General features: G+C 47.4%; 2 protein-coding genes across 9 annotated transcripts; both read left to right on the forward strand.

Moving 5' to 3' along the window:
* The first annotated feature begins 265 nt into the window (after positions 1-265).
* Positions 266-9,250, forward strand: CBY1 (chibby 1, beta catenin antagonist). 8 transcript variants are annotated; one of them, XM_060414275.1, is made up of 6 exons: positions 266-366; positions 3,386-5,351; positions 5,800-5,920; positions 7,054-7,159; positions 7,247-7,365; positions 8,598-9,250. In XM_060414275.1, the coding sequence occupies exons 3-6, from the start codon at positions 5,843-5,845 to the stop codon at positions 8,676-8,678; spliced, it is 384 nt and encodes a 127-aa protein (XP_060270258.1). In that variant the 5' UTR covers positions 266-366; positions 3,386-5,351; positions 5,800-5,842; the 3' UTR covers positions 8,679-9,250. The 8 variants fall into 8 exon arrangements, with proteins under 8 accessions (XP_060270258.1, XP_060270255.1, XP_012031047.1 ...); XM_060414272.1 differs by having other exon boundaries at positions 3,386-4,844; positions 5,836-5,920; XM_012175657.4 differs by having other exon boundaries at positions 3,386-3,501; positions 5,836-5,920.
* TOMM22 (translocase of outer mitochondrial membrane 22) lies at positions 266-18,197 on the forward strand. The gene is made up of 5 exons (XM_004006994.6): positions 266-366; positions 3,386-16,323; positions 16,551-16,669; positions 17,118-17,235; positions 17,475-18,197. The coding sequence occupies exons 2-5, from the start codon at positions 16,213-16,215 to the stop codon at positions 17,547-17,549; spliced, it is 423 nt and encodes a 140-aa protein (XP_004007043.2). The 5' UTR covers positions 266-366; positions 3,386-16,212; the 3' UTR covers positions 17,550-18,197.
* Positions 18,198-19,086: the final 889 nt, after the last annotated feature.

A 19,086-nucleotide genomic window follows, 5' to 3' on the forward strand; every position in this document is an offset into this window, starting at 1 on the left:
CGACGGTCCCCGTAGGCGGGGGAGAGACCAGACCAAGGGGTGTGCGGGGAGAGTGAGTGCGGTTTCTCGACCTTGCCTATAGCCCAAGTGACTCCAGAAGACACTGCCTCTGTGGAGTCTATTAAGTATGTCAAGAGCCGTCCTCATGAGTTTCTGGCGCTTCGCATAGGGTCGCGGTGGGGACCGCCCGGCGCCGGGTACCCCCAAATCTCTCGGTGGTAGAATCCGGCGGGGCTGCGCCCGCGCATGCGCGTGGCGGCCGGGCGGCACCCACTCTTGATCTGGCCGCGGTTGACTCGGCCTCTGGTGGGTACCAGGCGGGAGGTCGGGGGTTTGCTTGGAACCCCCGACTTTAGGGCACGTCAGGTACGTCTCTGAGCCCGGCATCGCCCGAGGGTCCGAGAAAGGGTGGGACACCGGCGTTCCTCAGGGCCTCCCGGCAGCTGGAGCGACCGGAGGGCGCGGAGCAGCGGGCGGGGGCCGGGTTCTCCGCAGGCGGTGCACCGCAGTTGTCGTAGTGTTTCCTGGTTTGTAAATTGGGGTGGTAATTCCCCTCGTAGGTCAGCGATGAAGGTACTTAACGAGAGCGCGCGAATGGACGCTCTCTGCGGCTAGTTAACAGCCCTGCGAGGCGGCCATGTACCTGCGTGGCACGTCCTTGCTTGACTCTGAAGTCTGAGATTCCGGTGAAAGCTAGAGATTTCTCACTTTCTTGTTAGATTAAAAGAAAATACTGTATTTTATGGCCCATTGCAAACGGTAAAGCATTGCATAGTGAAGAAGTGATTACTATCATCAGCGCAGAGGCGTAGACCTTATTTAAAGCCCAGTTTCTCCGCCTTCCCACGGCGTGACTGGAGGCGCATTACTTAACTTCTCTAAGCCTCAGTTTCCTGATCTGTAGATAGGAAGAAACAACTTGATCTTCTTCCGCCAGGCCGGAATACTGGAGTGGGTAGCCTATCCCTTCTCCAGTGGATCTTACAAACCCAGGAATCCAACCGGGGTCTCCTGCTTTGCAGGCAGATTCTTTACCAACTGAGCTAGCAGGGAAGCCCTGATTGTAAATAAAGAAGCCTGGGGCCCAGAGAAGTAAGTGCAGGGGCCCAGTGGGGGTGAACAGCAGAGCGACGGTTTGAACCCAGATGCTCTCCATTCGCTTCCGTTGTGCTGAGCCCTCCCTCTCTCCAGGGAATTTCACTGGAAAGAGGGCTGCCTGGGGCCAGGGGGTAGAGCTGGTACCTCTTCGTTCACACTCATGTTCCAGAATCTCAGGGTCGCAGCCAGATTTGTTTGTGGATGGGTGGATCTGACTTAAAAGTTAGTCCAGACCCTTCCTTTTCCTTGTTTGTAATATATTGATGATGGGCGTTGGGCTTAAGTGTTACGAGAATTATTGAGATCATGGGTGAAGTGCCCTTGTGAACACCTTATTTACCAGAGAGGTTTTGTTTCTTGAATGTTATTGACCAGAGATGTATTCACTTACATAATAAATTGCCGGGCATTGGCATTAGATTCTGCAAAAGTCCACCCAGTCAGCAAAAAGTTAAAACCTTGAAGACTAAAGTAGCTTGGCCTAGGTTTAGCCGGCAACTGAGAGGCAGAACTGGGCCTAGAACTTGGCCTGTTGTGTCCAGGTACTATGCTTAGTCTTAGTGTTCTTAGCGCCAGTGGGGGCTTTGCACAAACAACTTGGCTTATTTTTCCTTCTTCAGATGTCTCCAGGTGCTTTGGAGGGGCAGGGACTGCTTCGTATCTGGTGTTCTGTACATTAGTTTGGTTTGTTTTCATAAGTTACATGTGAATATATTATCATTGTAATAATTCATTAAATCCACAAACATATGTCTTTACTATAACTTTATATTGTAACATGAAATTGCCACTATTTGGCCATTTGGGGTGTTTTTTTAACCTTTAGAATGGCAAATTCAGGGATTAGGATGGCAGAACAGGGGTTAGGGTTCCATGCTCTCACTGCCAGGGGCCCAGGTACCATCCCTGGTTGGGAAAGTAAGATCCTGACACAGCTAAAAAAAATTAAAATTAAAAAAATCTGTTTAAAAATGGCAAATTCAGTTAAGTCAGCCATCCTACTTCCTTTCCCAGATTTAACCGCTGTGTGCAGTTTAGTGTTTATCCTTCCAAATCTTTTTTATTTAGAGACCTATATTCTTGCTTTTTTTTCTTTTTGTCTTCTCATGTGGGATTATAATATATACATTGTTCTGTTGCTTGCTTGTTTTTTTGTGGTCATACCATTGGCATATAGAATCTTTGTTCCCCGATCAGGGATGGAACTCATGCCCCCTGAATTGGAAGTGTGTAGTCTTAACCACTAGACCACCAGGGAAGTCCCTATCACTTGCTTTCTCTTTCTTTTTTTTTATAATTCTTTTTTTTTTTTTTTTACTTCATTTTACTTTACAATACTGTATTAGTTTTGCCATACATTGACATGAATCCACCACGGGTGTACTTGCGTTCCCAAACATAAACCCCCCTCCCACCTCCCTCCCCATAACATCTCTCTGGGTCATCCCCGTGCACCAGCCCCCAAGCATCCTGTATCCTGCATCGGACATAGACTGGTGTCACTTGCTTTCTTAATGATAGTGTGTTGGATGTCTTTTCAAGTAAGTACAGGGATGACTGTCTCTTTGTTTTTGCTTACGATCTAGTGTTCCCTTATAATAATGTGCCATAATGTATTTGGCTGTACCAACCGTCGGCAGACCTTTTGCACTGTTTCTTATTTTTGACTGCTACCAACAACGGAGAATATTTGTGTGAATATGTCCAGTTCTTTCTGGAGGATAAATTTTTACAAGTAGATTTGCTGGCCAAAAACTATGCACCTGAAAAACTTTACTAGGTTTTGCCTAATGGAAAAGATGATAGCATCTTATATTTCCACGAAGAGTATCTTTGTCTCCATACCTTCACCAACAGGGTATTATTGATCTCTTAAATGTTGCCAACATGATGGATGAAAATGCTTCTTTTTATGATGTACCCTACCAGTTGTTAATATACGGATAATTTGGTATACATGTTTAGCCAACTGACGATGGCTATGAACCTTGGGAAAACTGGATAACTTCTTCAAGCCATAGTTTTCTCATTTCTGATATGGACAGGAAAATTACCTTATGGGATTCCTGCAAGGAATAAAAGAAATATATGAACTGTCCCTAGCATTGGGTCCAACCTCTCATGGATACTCAAGAAGTGATATTAGTTAGTTAGTTTTTGTTACGACCTTTTCTTTTCTGGGTTAAAACTGTTCTCCCTGGATATTCCTATTTCATTCCTGTTCTGCCCTCTGTGGTCATAAGAGTAATTGTCTTCCCTCTTCCATGCTTTTTCTTTCCTCCTGCAGAAACAATGCCAGGGCCTTCCACGGTGTTCTGGATGACATAGTAGCACAGCTTCAAAGACCTTCAGCATCTCGGTCCCCACTGCTGTCCCAGTCACCATCAAGATGGAAGCATTCTGGTTTGTCCAAGTCCTAAAGTGTTACGCCCCAGCCCAAATGCCGTCTCTCAGGCTGTGGGCCTACCGCTGTTTTTTGGAGGACTGTTGCTTTACAATGTTGTGTTGGTTTCTGCGCAACACTGTGAATCAGCCATAAGTGTGCACATGTTCCCCTCTCCCTTGAACCTCCCTCCCAGCCCCCACCCCATCTCAACCCTCTAGGTTGTCACAGAGCCCTGGGTTGAGCTGTGTTATATAGCAACTTCCCACTAGTTATCTCTTTTATATATGGTGATGCGTATGTTTCATGCTACTCTCTCAGTTTGTCTCATCTCTTTCCTGCGCTGTGTCCACAAGTCTGTTTTTCTGTCTGTGTTTTTAATTACAAACACATACCAGTAAAACTCCTGAGCACACACCCCTAAATGTCTTATGCATTTTATTTGTAAGTCATATGTACATATACTTCTATACATATATGTATATCTATATTGTAAAGCTTCTAAAGAAGCTTCTAAACTTAACAGGCTCCTCCGTCCGTGGGATTTTCCAGGCAAGAATACTGGAGTGGGTTGCCATTTCCTTCTCCAGGATATTGTAAAGCTTCTAAAGAAGCCTCTAAACTTTTGTCATTAATTTTACTGCTATTAATTTCTACATCACTGAAAACAGTACGAAGTTTTTTCTTTGTGTTCTTATTGAATATATGTCTTGCTAATTGTGATGAAAACCTACTATGAGTTATTTTTTTAATAATAGTAGGTCTAAAGCCTTGTTTCAAGTAGTCTTGAGAAGTTCCCTCTCTTTTTGGCCAGTTTCTTGCTAGATAGGATAAACTCATCACCGGTTTTATCTCATAATGTGGTGAAGGAAGAGTTTATCCCTGGGAGTAGGAAAGGTGAGAGCTCTGCTGCTTTCTTTTTGCTCCTTTGTGCCTTTATTATTGTTATCGTCATTCTATGGTTTCTTAGAGGGAATCTTGTTGAGCTATCTGTGTATTATACATTAAAATTGGGCTTCTCTGGTAACCCATATGGTAAAGAGTCTGCCTGCAGTGCAGGAGACCAGGGTTCAATCCCTGGGTTGGGAAGATCCCCTGGAGAAGAGAATGGCAACCCACTCCAGTATTCTTGCCTGGAGAATTCCATGGGCAGAGGAGCCTGGTGGCATATAGTCTCTGGGGCTGCAAAGAGTTGGCCACCACTGAGCAAATCGCACACACGCAATACAAGGAGAGAAATGAAGCGTGGCCCTGCATCTCACCACATACAAAAGTTAATTGCAGATGAGTAGCTGTCCTAAATGTGAAAGCTGAAAGAAGAAAACTTCCAAAAGTTAATGTGGGGAAATATCATGACCTTAGGGTAAGCAAAAATTTCTGAAATAAAAACCACTAATCATTAACAAAAATTTTAATAAGTCAGATCCCATTAAAATTAAGAACTTCTTTAATCAAAAAGAAACCAATAAGAAAGCAAAAAGACAAGTTCTCAGTAAAAGGCTTTTATTTCCTTATAATGGAGTGTGTGTAGACGCTGCTGCCCCAGTTGTGAGTCTTACCAGTGTCCAGGAGTGAGGATCTCACGCCTTTTGTTGTTGTTCGGTCGCTCAGTTGTGTCCAGCTCTTTGCGACCCCATGAACTATAGCACACCAGGCTTCCCTGTCCTTCACTATCTCCCAGAGTCTGCTCAAACTCGTGTCCATTGAGTTGATGATGCCATCCAACCATCTTATCCTCTGTCACCCTTTCTCTTCCTGCCCTCAGTCTTTCCCAGCATCAGGGTCTTTTTCCAATGAGTCAGCCCTTTGCATCAGGCGGCCAAAGTGTTGGAGCTTCATCGTCAGTCCTTCCAAGGAATATTTAGGGTTGATATCCTTTAGGATTGACTGGTTTGATCTCCTTGCTGTCCAGAGGACTCTCTTGAGAGTCCTTCTAGTGCCTTGGTCTAGACTATAAATCTAGTGATGCCAGTTTTTAATGAAACTTAAGACCAGCCAGTTAGGCACTTGCCTGTGGTTGACATAGACTAGTCACACAGACCTGTGTTCAAATATCAGTTCCCACTTAGGCCCTTAGTCGTACTAAACCTCATCTGGCAGATAGGTATACTCAGAGGAGCTGAACCAAGGGCAGTTGTAAGGACTGAGATGTTGCCAAGGTCTGGGCATGCTGCCTAGCACATCGTGAGCGCTCAGCACAGGGGAGCTGTCACCAGGATAGTTAGTGGTCACATGACAGAATGTGTGTTTTACATGATTGCAGGACAGGGGCACAAGGGCACTGATGCAACTCTTTGTACCCCTTGACTTTTTCTGACCCTGGGAGAAGGGAGCATTGACCTTTCCTTCATCAGGCTGAAGATGCCTCTCTTTGGAAGTACATTTAGTCCAAAGAAGACGCCCCCTCGGAAGTCGGCCTCTCTTTCCAACCTGCATAATGTGAGTATCAACGTGGTGTGCAGTGTGAACAGAGCCTCGAGCCTGACCTCTTATGGGAAGCGTGGTCCTCCAGAGGCATCCTCATGGGAAGGATGATTTAATTTGTATGATTGCTATTGCTGAAAACATGTCTTAACTCCTATTTGAAAATTATTATCAGAGCTGTTCAGGAACCTTAAAAGACAGTCGTTCTCATTATGATTTTGGGGACCAAACGATCTTATCCAGTTTGACTTCAGTTGATTCCCAAGACTTGGCCAGGAATCAGTTTTTTAGTCATGTCTGAGAACAAATTCATTCTCAAAGGATGATGTTTTGCCAACATTAAAAACGTTCAAAAGGATTTGTCACAGCTCCAAAGGCAGTTTCTGAGCTCCTCCAGGGTAGAGGGTTTGCATTCATTTCTGTATATCCAGTACCAGCCCTGGCCCACGGTGGGCGCTCAATGAGCTGTAGAAACATCGAGAAACACATTAAAGAACAGCTGCTACCACTAATTGGGACTTAGCATTTTATGCCTTTTCCAGGACATATGTAGCTCCATAGGAACAAGTGATGGCTCAGGCTTACATTTAAAAAGGATTTTTCACTTGACGAAAAATTTACAGTGAGACTTCTTAAACTGCCAAGTGCCCTGTAGATATGAAATAATTCAGTTTGCAAATTTCAGCATATATAGATTTTCTGGAAAACACCTATTATATAAAGCAGTACTTTTCTTTAATAGTTTAAAAGTTTTTTTGTACCTTATTTAATTTTCTGACTTTATTTGAAAAAAAAATTATTAAACGTGCCGAGTTATGATTAGAGAAAAAGAAATGAGTTGTTGGGGGGTCACATAGTCTGGGATTCCCATGTGGCACAGGGGTAAAGAACCCACCTGCCAATTCAGGAGACCCAGGTTCTATCCCTGGGTCAGGAAGATCTCTGGAGGAGGAAATGGCAACCCACTCCAATATTTGTCAGGAAAATGCCCTGGACAGAGGAGCCTGGCAGGCTACAGTTGGTGGGGTCGCAAAGAGTCCGATGCAACTCAGTGCCTGCAGGGGGTCTCACAGCTAGCAGAAGAGGTGCTGGAGCACAAGCCCGTGTACCCTGGCTGCCTGATGCCAGCATGAATGTCTCACCCACAGTTGGACCGGTCCACACGGGAGGTGGAACTGGGCCTTGACTACGGAACCCCCACCATGAACCTGGCCGGGCAGAGCCTGAAGTTTGAAAATGGCCAGTGGATAGCAGGTGAGCTGCATTTCCTGCCATTTTGCCCCAGCAAGATGGTGAAGGGCAGCCTGCACTTGGTGATCGCTGGTTGTGCCCTTCTGCCAGAGACGGGGATTAGTGGAGGTGTGGACCGGAGGGAGACCCAGCGCCTGCGGAGACGGAACCAGCAGCTGGAAGAAGAGAACAACCTCTTGCGGCTGAAGGTGGACATCCTGCTGGACATGGTGAGGAGGGCGGCCAGGGGGCGATGCCTTGGCTTTCCCTGGGCAGCTTCACAACGAGTCATTTCAGCCAGCCCACACTCTCGAGTGCCAGCTTGCCCAGGCACATTGCTCTGAATCCAAAGATACGAAACCAAGGCAGACACAGTCCCCACCCTCCAGGGCTCAGAGTCTAACTGAGAGAAGGACAGTAAACACAGTGACAGTCCTCAGGGTAAGGACAGAGATTAGAGTCTTGTCCAGGCCTGGCATCCGCAAAGGAGAGAGAGCTTCATTCTGTCCAGTCAGGAGCCCATCAAGGGAAGGGATATTTAAGGAAACGTAAAGGGAGGAATGGCGGTTGGAAGGCATTCAGGAGTGAAGGACAGTCTGCTCCTGGCTAGGCAGGGACCTGCAGCAAGCAGCCATTAGCCAGAGCCTGGGGAAGACCTGCGGAGAGCCACGCTGCCTCTTGGCATCGGTTTCTTGTGGCTTTTAAAACAGCCTGTTGAATCTAGAGGTGTATGTAAAGGTTCGCCGAGAGGCAGGAGAGCACCCTGTCGTGGTTAAGAGCATGTGTCTGTAGCTAAACTGCCTGGGTCCCTGACCCAGCTTCGCCCCTGGCTGTGTGACTTCAAACAAGTTACTTAACTACTCTGTGTGAAGAAGCTAAGTGTCTTTAGCAGTAAAATGGGCCCGAAAAGAGGATCCACCTCATTACTGAGTTAATACAAGTAAAGCTCTGGAAATAGCATCTGGCTCGGGAAGTACAGCTCTTCTGTTTCACAGTCAGCTGACCTCTGGAGTCTATGTCTCTCCATCCCTGTCTGCAGCGTCTTCCACCCTCTCCTCCAGAGACAATTGAGGGATCCTGATGAGGGGAGTGGCGTTCTTTTTCAGCCATTTTTATGTGAGCCATGACTCAGAGGCAGCTTAGTCCTTTAGCCTTGAAATCACCAATATCTGCTCTTTTCATCCCCTGAAACCTGGTGTCCTTAACACAGTGAGTGCCGCACAATCCTAGGTGATCAAAAGTGATGAGAGAATGGATGGTGAATGTTGCGCAAGCTCTTGTGGCCCTGGGTCATCAGGAGATTACTCTCTGCCCAGTTACAAAGGGGTTCCCATCGTGGAGGCACTGGCAACGTTAGAGAAATGCCAGGGTGCCTTGCCCAGCCCACAGGGCTGACCTTGCCACCCTGAGTCATGGCCGTGAAACGTCCGTGTCGCTTAACACTTGGCTGCTCTTCTTCCAGCTCTCGGAGACCACTGCTGAATCCCACTTAATGGAGAAAGAGCTGGATGAACTGAAGAGCGTCAGCAGGCGGAGAAAATGAAGACCCCCAAAGACATCTGTTCAGAGAACGGGGGAAACCCATTCATCAGAAGAGGGGAATGTGGTTGAGGATATTTTTAGCCAAACGGAGGGATCAGGTCCCGGTAGAGAGCATCATATAATGGGGCCAGAAGGCACCGGCCCCCTTGGGTTGGGGGTAGGCAGGTGACTGCAGTGGATTCCAGGCCAGTCCTGTGCTTCACGGCAGGGGAGACCTCCCCGGGGAGGTCTGGTTGTGACGGGAGCCTTTGGGTTTTCTCCAGTCACTTAACACCCAAATGCCCATGGCCCAGGCTCATCCTCCTGGGACAGAGATCATCCCATCATCCCCTCATGTCAGTGTTTGAGGTATGGCACCCTCTTGTTGGGGGGGTCTCAGATGAGGGGCTGTCCTGTTTCTCTTCCCTCCAGCCCATCCTCTCGCTCCTTCAAAGAACACTAATTTCCCCCAGATTCACAACCTCCTCTGGCTTTAGCATCTCGGCAGCCAGCACCAGCCTTTTACGGCAACACTATATTTTTGTGCTACTTTCCTCTCTACCCTACTTTTTAAAATTAAATGATGTTATCTAATCTGTGGCCAAAGTGACTGAAAAAAAGAAGCCTCAGTTTTCGAGGAAGTGAGTTATGGGGGCTGGGTTCTAATCCTGGGGTGCGCCATCCGCTAGGTTGGGGGGGGATGTCCCCATCACAGAAGAAGCATTCCAGCTTCCTGGGCATCAGCAGGGTTTGAGCTAGAGCAGAAACGGTCATTCTGCCCAGATCCCCTGCCTCCTCCTTTCCGGGTATTGGGACTCGCCTGGACCTGGCAGGGACTGAGTGGTTGGGATAGAGGGCTGGCTTCCCCAAGTGGGAGTTTGTACTCTTAGAGGGAGCCGGGCTTCTCTGGCTGGTGGAGGGAGCCAGCCAAAGTCAGCAAGAGGGAGTCCAGCCTCCAAAGTCCAGGGTGAAGACCCTGGGGGCAGGACACGGAGCTCCGGGCTTTAGACGGGATGGCTGCTGAGATCAGCTGTTTCTGGACGCCTGTTACCTGCCTGGGACAGGGCTCTGGATCTTGCTTAGACTCTCTTGCTCCTTAGCTCAGCCCTGCAGAGCAGGGCATATCAGTCTGCATGCCTGTTGGCAGATAAGGAACCAAACTCAAAAGCTGGTCTGGGATCAGAGCGGAAGTGTGGGAGCCTGTGACCCACAGCCCATAGTGAAAGAGAGGAGCTGGTGAGTGGCTGCCTCCTGTAGTCCATCCTCAGGGCCAGCTCCCTGTGGGGTAGATAGAGAAGCCCCAGCCCATAATCTTCCTTCCTGGTGCAGGAGAGACTAACTTAGAAGACACTGAGAAAGGATACTGGATGAGACTGCACGTTTTCATGTGCAAATATAGGCTCAATGGAGAGTTTGCCTGTTCCTCAACCACTGTCTTTAGCAACCATTTACTGTGCACCCTGGATGCTAGACACCTGTCGACAGTGGGTCAGTGGTCTTAGGATGGTTCAGCTTACAATGTTTTGACTTTAGAATGGTGCAAAAGTGATAGACATTTAGTATAAACTATATTTTGACTTATGATAGTTTTCCAGGCTAGCAAGATGGATATTCATTGGAAGAACTGAAGGTGAAGCTCCAGTACTTTGGCTACCTAGTGTGAAGAGCCAACTGAATGGAAAAGACCCTGATAACCAGGAAGGACTGAAAGCAAAAGGAGAAGGAAGTGGCAGAGGATGAGAAGGATGAGATAGGTTTATTGGGACATAAACCAAAGAAGGGTTATGTTTCTAATTCTCATGAAAAATTTTCAAGTTTGTTATCATCATCCCCTGCTTTTAGATGAAGAAACAAGCCCAGCAAGATGACCCAGCTAGAAGGGAAGGATCCGGGACTGAAAGCTTTGGAATCAGGAGGGGCGTGTTTTATGGTCCCAATGATGTGGGTCCTGGTTTCCTCTGCACCACCACTGGTACCTGAGGGGGATTCAGCTGTGTGGGACAGCTCTGCAGTGAGGAAGCGCTTGTATTTAGGGTGAGGAGGGAAGTAAACCATTGGTGAGTTTCACCAGAGGAATGCCAATTGACTTTCATTTGACAAAAAAAAAAAAAATCCCTCTGGCTTCCCTGTGTGTGAGAACAGATGGGAGGGGGCAAGGCTGGGACCAGAGAGGTGGCAGTTTAGAAGAAGTGGTCAGATTCTAGGCTGGAGTTGAAGGTGGAGCCACCAGTGTTTGCTGATGGATGTGTTGTGTGAGCTGAGTCTAAGGATAAGTCAAGAAGATGAGGATCTAGCTCTTAGCCACTACCTTTTTCCATCTCCATTTTTCCAGTCTTGAAATGACTTCACTTTCACTTTTCACTGTCATGCATTGGAGAAGGAAATGGCACCCCACTCCAGTGTTCTTGCCTGGAGAATCCCAGGGACGGGGGAGCCTGGTGGGCTGCCGTCTATGGGGTCGCACAGAGTCGGACACGATGGAAGCGACTCAGCAGCAGCAGCAGCAGCGTCACACTTTGATGAAGCAGTGTTCACTGTTCACATGATACATTCCTTAATGCTGTTACAGATGAGACTTGGACTGTGCTGTTTATTATCTTTGGGCACAAAGGATAAGTCAAGGATAATGAAAATCTGTAAGAAATGGGAAAAATAATCAGCATATCTCACTACCATAAATCTTTTTGGCCACCCCCCACCCACCCACACACACACACTGAAATGCTGTGGTTAGGGAGTTCCCTGGTGGTTCCATGGTTAGCACTCTACATTCACTGCTGAGGGCCTGGGTTCAATCCCTGGTCAAGGAACTAAGATCTTCAAGCCATGCAGTGTGGCCAAAAAAAAAAGAAAAAGATGCTATATACCTTTAAGATCTTACTTTTTTGTCAGATACATCTATCAGATGCTGGCTAAAATGCTTCCTCCTCCAAGCGTTATTGACCAAATCTACTACTTGGGGAGGGGGGGCACCCAAGTAAATAGTGCTGTCTACTTAATGTTTGCTATCATTTGTAATCACTGCAACCATCTTGTAAATTTGTGAGCTTGAGTGTCATTAGGGAAGAACTGTTACTGAAGAGCTGAGATAGAAAGTTCTGTGGGTGTGAAGGAGGGAGAGCAAAAAACCAGAGAAGGGGTTTCCCTGGTGGTCCAGTGGTTAAGAATCCACCTGCCAATGCCGGGGACACAGGTTTCATCCCTGCTCTGGGAGGATCCCATGTGTCTCATGGCAACTAAGCCAGCCTAGAGCCTGTGATCCACACAAGAGAAGCTACCACAACGGGAAGCCTGCGCACCTCAACAGAGAGTAGCCCACTCTCACTACAACTAGAGAAAGCCTGCAAGCAGCAATGAAGACCCGGCACAGTCAAAAATAAAGAGATGCTAAAAAAAAAAAAAAAATTACAGCTTGAGGCCTAATAAGGGGATCCATATGCATAACTGTACAGATACAGGCTGATGTGTATGGTTTCCTGGGAGAGGGTACTTAGAACTTCTGTAAAATTCTCAAAGGGATCTATGTCCCACACTGACTGAACCAAACCAAATTAGGCACTACCGTATGGCCAGTTTCACATTCGGAAAGAGAGAGGAAAGGTGGGAGCTACGGAGTTGAGGGACAGGATAAGAGGAACTGGGGGCAGGGTTCTAGAACACCTCAGCTCTATCCAGATGGCAGAGTCACCCTTGTACCCAGCATGGGGCATCACCCCTCACTTGATGGCACCCGCAACTTGTCCCTCAACAGAGGCTCTGGGCTGCCATCAGTCCTCATGTGTCTGCTTTGCTGCCACGGAGCCATTTCTCCTTAAGATAATCAATGACGCTTTCCCTCCTTCCTCCCCAGCAGCTCCTCCTCGAATTCACTCTTGGGTTGGGGTAAGAAGATGCCCTTCCCTACCCCCAACACTTTAAGGGAGATTTTTGGAGGATAGTTCTGATTTTTTTTTGTTCTGACATTTTGGCTTTTAATTAAAAAGTTTTTATAGGTGGCAAAACACAAAAATTACCATCTTTTTTAAAGCATACAGTTGTCATATTAATACATTCACCGTATTGTACAACCATCACCACCATCAGGGATTGAACCTGCGCCCTGCCCCCTCACAGTGGAAGCACAGTCTTAACCACTGGACCACCTGGGAAGTCCCCTGTTACTGGGTTTTGTGGGGGTTTTTTGTTTTTAGATTTTTTTTATATACTTATTTATTTTGGCTGCATTGGGTCTTCACTGTGGTACTCCAACTCAGTATTTGCGGTATGTGAGGTCTTAGTTCTCAGACCAGGGATCAAACCTTGGCTTCCTGTATTGGGAGCACAGAGTTGTATCCACTGGACCACTAAGGAAGTCCCATAAGGCCCAATTAGGGACAGTTTACACAATCCAGATCCATGGGTCATCATGGCATTTTACAAGATTAAGAAGGAAGGTTATCTAGACTTCCCTGGGGGTCCAGTGGTTAAGTCTTTGCTCTTCCACTGCAGAGGGTACAGGTTCGATCCCTAGTCTGGGAACTTAAGATCCCACGTGGCTCAAGTCCAAAAATAAAACAATAGAAACTTTGTTAAAAAAGGAAGGCTATCTCCTAAAGAGATGTGACCCTTGATGAGATTAAGAAGGAATATCTAGGAGGTCCCCAGGCAATCTGTCTCCCAAGGAGGTCTCCCAAACCAGTCAGTCCTAAAGGAAATCAACTCTGAATATTCATTGCAAGGATTGATGCTGAAGCTGAAGCTCCAATATTTGGCCACCTGACTCGAAGAGCCAACTCTTTGGGAAAGACCCTGATGCTGGGAAAGATTGAGGGCAGGAGAAGGGGACAACAGAGGATGAGATGGTTGGATGGCATCACCGACTCAATTGACATGAATTTGAGCAAACTCTAGGAGAGTGGAGGACAGAGAAGCCTAGTGTGCTGCAGACCATGGGGTTGGACACACAGAGTCAGACAGGACTTAGCAACTAAGCAACAACAGCAACAAGGAGGTCTAGTTAAAACAGAGTCATAGTTCAGTTCAGTCCCTCAGTCGTGTCCGACTCTTTGCGACCCCATGAATCGCAGCACGCCAGGCCTCCCTGTCCATCACCAACTCCTGGAGTTCACTCAGAGTCGTGTCCGTCGAGTCCGTGATGCCATCCAGCCATCTCATCCTCTGTTGTCCCCTTCTCCTCCTGCCCCCAATCCCTCCCAGCATCAGGGTCTTTTCCAATGAGTCAACTCTTTGCATGAGGTGGCCAAAGTACTGGAGTTTCAGCTTTAGCAACATTCCTTCCAAAGAACACCCAGGGCTGATCTCCTTCAGAATGGACTGGTTGGATCTCCTTGCAGTCGAAGGGACTCTCAAGAGTCTTCTCCAACACCACAGTTCAAAAGCATCAATTCTTCGGGGCTCAGCCTTCTTCACAGTCCAGCTCTCACATCCATACATGACTACTGGAAAAACCATAGCCTTGACTAGGTGGACCTTAGTCAGCAAAGTAATGTCTCTGCTTTTGAATATGCTATCTAGGTTTGTCATAACTTTTCTTCCAAGGAGTAAGCGTCTTTTAATTTCATGGCTGCAATCACCATCTGCAGTGATTTTGGAACCCAAAAAAGTAAAGTCTGACACTGTTTCCACTGTTTCCCCATCTATTTCCCATGAAGTGATGGGACCGGATGCCACGATCTTTGTTTTCTGAATGTTGAGCGTTAAGCCAACTTTTTCACTCTCCTCTTTCACTTTCATCAGGAGGCTTTTAGCTCCTCTTCACTTTCTGCCATAAGGGTGGTGTCATCTGCATATCTGAGGTTATTGATATTTCTCCTGGCAATCTTGATTCCAGCTTGTGTTTCTTCTAGTCCAGCATTTCTCATGATGTACTCTGCATATAAGTTAAATAAGTGAGGTGAAGTCACTCAGTCGTGTCCGACTCTTTGCAACCCCGTGGACTGTAGCCCATCAGGCTCCTCCGTCCATGGGATTCTCCAGGCAGGAATACTGGAGTGGGTTGCCATTTCCTTCTCCAGGGGATCTTCCTGACCCAGGGACCGAACCCAGGTCTCCTGCATTGCAGGCAGATGCTTTAACCTCTGAGCCACCAGGGAAGCCAGGAAGTTAAATAAGCAGGGTGACAATATACAGCCTTGACATACTCCTTTTCCTATTTGGAACCAGTCTGTTGTTCCATGTCCAGTTCTAACTATTGCTTCCTGACCTGCATACAGATTTCTCAAGAGGCAGGTCAGGTGGTCTGGTATTCCCATCTCTTTCAGAATTTTCCACAGTTTATTGTGATCCACACAGTCAAAGGCTTTGGCATAGTCAGTAAAGCAGAAATAGATGTTGTTCTGGAACTCTCTTGCTTTTTCCATGATCCAGTGGATGGTGGCAATTTGATCTCTGGTTCCTCTGCCTTTTCTAAAACCAGCTTGAACATCTGGTAGTTCACGGTTCATGTATTGCTGAAGCCTGGCTTGGAGAATTTTGAGCATTACTTTACTAGCCTGTGAGATGAGTGCAACTGTGTGGTAGTTTGACATTCTTTGGCATTGCCTTTCTTTGGGATTGGAATGAAAACTGACCTTTTCCAGTCCTGTGGCTACTGCTGAGTTTTCCAAATTTTCTGGCATATTGAGTGCAGCACTTTCACACCATCATCTTTCAGGATTTGAAACAGCTCAACTGGAACTCCATCACCTCCACTAACTTTGTTTGTAGTGATGCTTTCTAAGGCCCGCTTGACTTCACATTCCAGGATGTCTGGCTCTAGATGAATGATCACATCATCGTGATTATCTGGGTCGTGAAGATCTTTTTTGTACAGTTCTTCTGTGTATTCTTGCTACCTCTTAATATCTTCTGCTTCTGTTAGGTCCGTACCATTTCTGTCCTTTATCAAGTCCATCTTTGCATGAAATGTTCCCTTGATATCTCTAATTTTCTTGAAGAGATCTCTAGTTTTTCCCATTCTGTTCTTTTCCTCTATTTCTTTGCACTGATCGCTGAAGAAGGCTTTCTTATCTCTTCTTGCTATTCTTTGGAACTCTGCATTCAGATGCTTGTATCTTTCCTTTTCTCCTTTGCTTTTCGCCTCTCTTCTTTTCACAGCTATTTGTAAGGCCTCCCCAGACAGCCATTTTGCTTTCTAGTGTTGGCCTAAGTGTGATATACCTACTCGATGGACATGAGTTTGAGTGAACTCCGGGAGTTGGTGATGGACAGGGAGGTCTGGCGAGCTGCAATTAATGCGGTTGCAAAGAATCGGACACGACTGAGCGACTGAACTAAAGTGTGATATTTGGGAGGCTTGTTATTAATAAAACGCAGATTTCCGGGCTCACCCTAAGCCCACTGAACAGAATTACCGCGGGCACACCCGACTCTCTGCCTTAACAAGTTTTCCAGTTGTGTCACGTTTCCTTCCGCATTTTCAAGCCGGTGAAGTCAATCCGCCAGAGGGCGGCGCTCTTCCCCAGTCCGCCAAGCTCCGGCTCCCGGAAGAGCTGCTCTATCCGCTTTCGCCGCTGCACTCGCCTCTTCTCTTCCGTTTCCGGTGTCCCCCCACAGCCATGGCTGCCGCCGCTGCCGGGCCTGGGGCGCCTCTGTCCCCAGACGAATTGCTTCCGAAAGGCGATGCCGAGAAGCCTGAGGAGGAACTGGAGGAGGAAGACGACGAGGAGGTACTGAGCGCCGCAGGGCAGAGAGGGGCTGGGAGGTGTGGGCAGGGAGTGGGGGTGTGGGATCCGCGTGCTGCGGAATCTGGACGAAGGCGCCTCGCGGAGCCCGGAGAGGTCCTAGCGGAGGCGTCTCCGGGAGGCGGGGTGAGGCCCTGCTGGGACCGGGTTGTCCCGGCGTCGGGGGGTGGTCGCCGCAGCTTCGGCCCATATCCACGCCTCTTCCACCACAGCTAGATGAAACCCTATCGGAGAGACTGTGGGGTCTGACGGAGATGTTCCCGGAGAGGGTCCGCTCCGCGGCTGGAGCCACTTTTGATCTCTCCCTCTTCGTGGCTCAAAAAATGTACAGGTAAGGGACAAGGGCCAAGACACTGGGATGTGCCTGGCGCGATCGAGGTGCCCTGAATGAAGACGGGCTTTGGAAGCAGCAGAGCTGGGTCGGAGGCCACCTAGACCACTGAGTGACCTTGGCTTGGTGCCACCTTAACCTTCCTTGGTCTTGATTTTCTCTTCTGTAAAGTGAGGCTTCTTATCGGGTGGGGGTCATTGTGAGGATCAGATTATGTGAGATAATGTGTCATAAAAGCAGCATTGTGAGAACTCAGTTCAGACTCTTATTAAACGTACAGCCCCCAGAACTGCTCCTCCTGTTTGTGGCAGGAGTACGGTGCAGGGGTTGGGTAGAACACGTTTTTCAAAAACGTAGTTGTGTGGAGGGTGAGAGGTTCGGTTACTGGTTCGTGCCTGGGGAAGCTGTCTGTCTTTGTCTCGCCTTCACGCTCATGCTCCCTGTGCAGGTTTTCCAGGGCAGCCTTGTGGATTGGAACCACTTCCTTCATGATCCTGGTTCTTCCGGTCGTCTTTGAAACTGAGAAGTTGCAGATGGAGCAACAGCAGCAGCTGCAGCAACGGCAGGTGAGCCCAGACCCTGGGCTTTTTGCCAGTAGTGGCGACACAAGTTTGTTTATTCCTTCAGCACCTGGGTAGGGCAGTTAATGTGCCATGCAGGGTTGGGATCTGGCCCAAGCCCTTTGGGTACCTGAGCATTGTTTTCGCAACATTGTTTTCATAGACTTTGTCTGCCCAGATAGGTATGATGAAAATGAGACCCTTGGGTCTGTACAATGCCTTACACCCCTCCTTTTCTTTTCCAGATACTTCTAGGGCCTAATACAGGGCTGTCAGGAGGAATGCCCGGGGCTCTACCTTCACTTCCTGGAAAAATCTAGATTGCTACTGCTATATTTGACCTGTCTTGGTGGGAAGAAGTTTGAAAATTCAATAGTGTTTGAACTGCTGATTATTGGATTTTTTTTTTTTTTTTAAACTTTGGCACATTGCTCTATAAACCTGGTGGCGGGAATTATCCCCACATTGGCTCGTGGAGACTCCTCACTTGCAGCTGTGCCCTCCACTGTCCTGACTTATTTCTCTCCTCAATGCTGATACCAGAGTGCAGCAACGCAGACGGTTACTCCAGCTCTGGCCACCCACCCCCCTCACTAAATTACTCCTGGTGGAAGATCTCACTATTCCGTTGCCGGGGTCGGAACTGATTGCCGTGGAGAAGGATGTGCTCCTGACTGTTAATGGAATGGAGATGTTGGGGAGGGATGTGCACACAAGATAAAATACAAAATGCATTAATTACAGCTCTGCTGCAAAGCAGCCACTGTGAATTTCTGTGTATGTTGGAAAGGATGGAGGGAGGGCTGGCAGCTTCAGCCACAAGATGGGGACTGGAGGACAGAGCAGGAGCTCATTTCCTCCAATATTTTGGCTGTTAGACTTGTGTGTATATGTGTCTAAAAAGGAAAAAAAGTCAGTGCTCACATTTTGTATTTAAATATTAAAAAAAAATGATTCCAACAAAAAAATGTCTTCCAAGTGCTTGTGATACATACCTGGAAGTTACTGGGACCATTTTAGCAGGACAAAGAAGCTGCCCCTCATGTTTTCTCTCACCTAAGCCAGCAGCACCATTTAATACTGACTGACCCCTTAAGGCCAAAAAGGTAAAAAACTCCTCTTTGTCCAAGAACCTGAGTTCCAGCAATCACTTTCGGGTCTGCCAACAGAGGATAGGGTCCATGTACTTGCAGTCTACAATGACGTCATTTCAGTCACTAGGTCGTGTTTGACTCTTTGTGACCCCATGAACTGTAGCCTGCCAGGCTCCTCTCTCCATGGGATTTCCCAGGCAAGAATACTGGAGTGGGTTGCCAGGATCTTCCTGACCCAGGGATCGTAACTGCACCGACAGGCACTTTCTTGACCACTGAGCCACCTGGCGAATTCTCTAGTGGTTCACCAGTTACGACTCTGCACCTGCACTGCAGGTTTGATCCCTGGTCAGGAAACCAAGATTCCACATGGCCATGCAGCAAGTCCAGAAAAAGAAATAGTTATAAAGGACTTGTAAAGAATGACAGTATTGATTTCTAGTCTGGGAATAGGAAGGTAGCAAGTACAGCTTGGGTTTGTTCTTTTTTAAAAAATACAATTGACCCTTGAAAAATAAAGGGTTGGGGAGACTAACCCTCCATGCAATCAAGTCTGCGCATTTCTTTTTTCAATGGCCCTGTGTGTGTCTGCAGTTCAACCACAGGTTGTGGTACTGTGGTAGTCATTGAAAAAATTTCATGGATAGAGTCAACCCACATAGTTCAAACCTGTGCTGTTTGAGGACCAACTGTAATCGCTGATGAACTGTAATCACTCTTAATAGTGAATCCAGCTGTAGCCCTGTCTTTGAAATCTGTAGCT

This window comes from Ovis aries, chromosome 3, assembly GCF_016772045.2.
Source record: "Ovis aries strain OAR_USU_Benz2616 breed Rambouillet chromosome 3, ARS-UI_Ramb_v3.0, whole genome shotgun sequence".
Taxonomy (NCBI): Eukaryota; Metazoa; Chordata; class Mammalia; order Artiodactyla; family Bovidae; genus Ovis; species Ovis aries.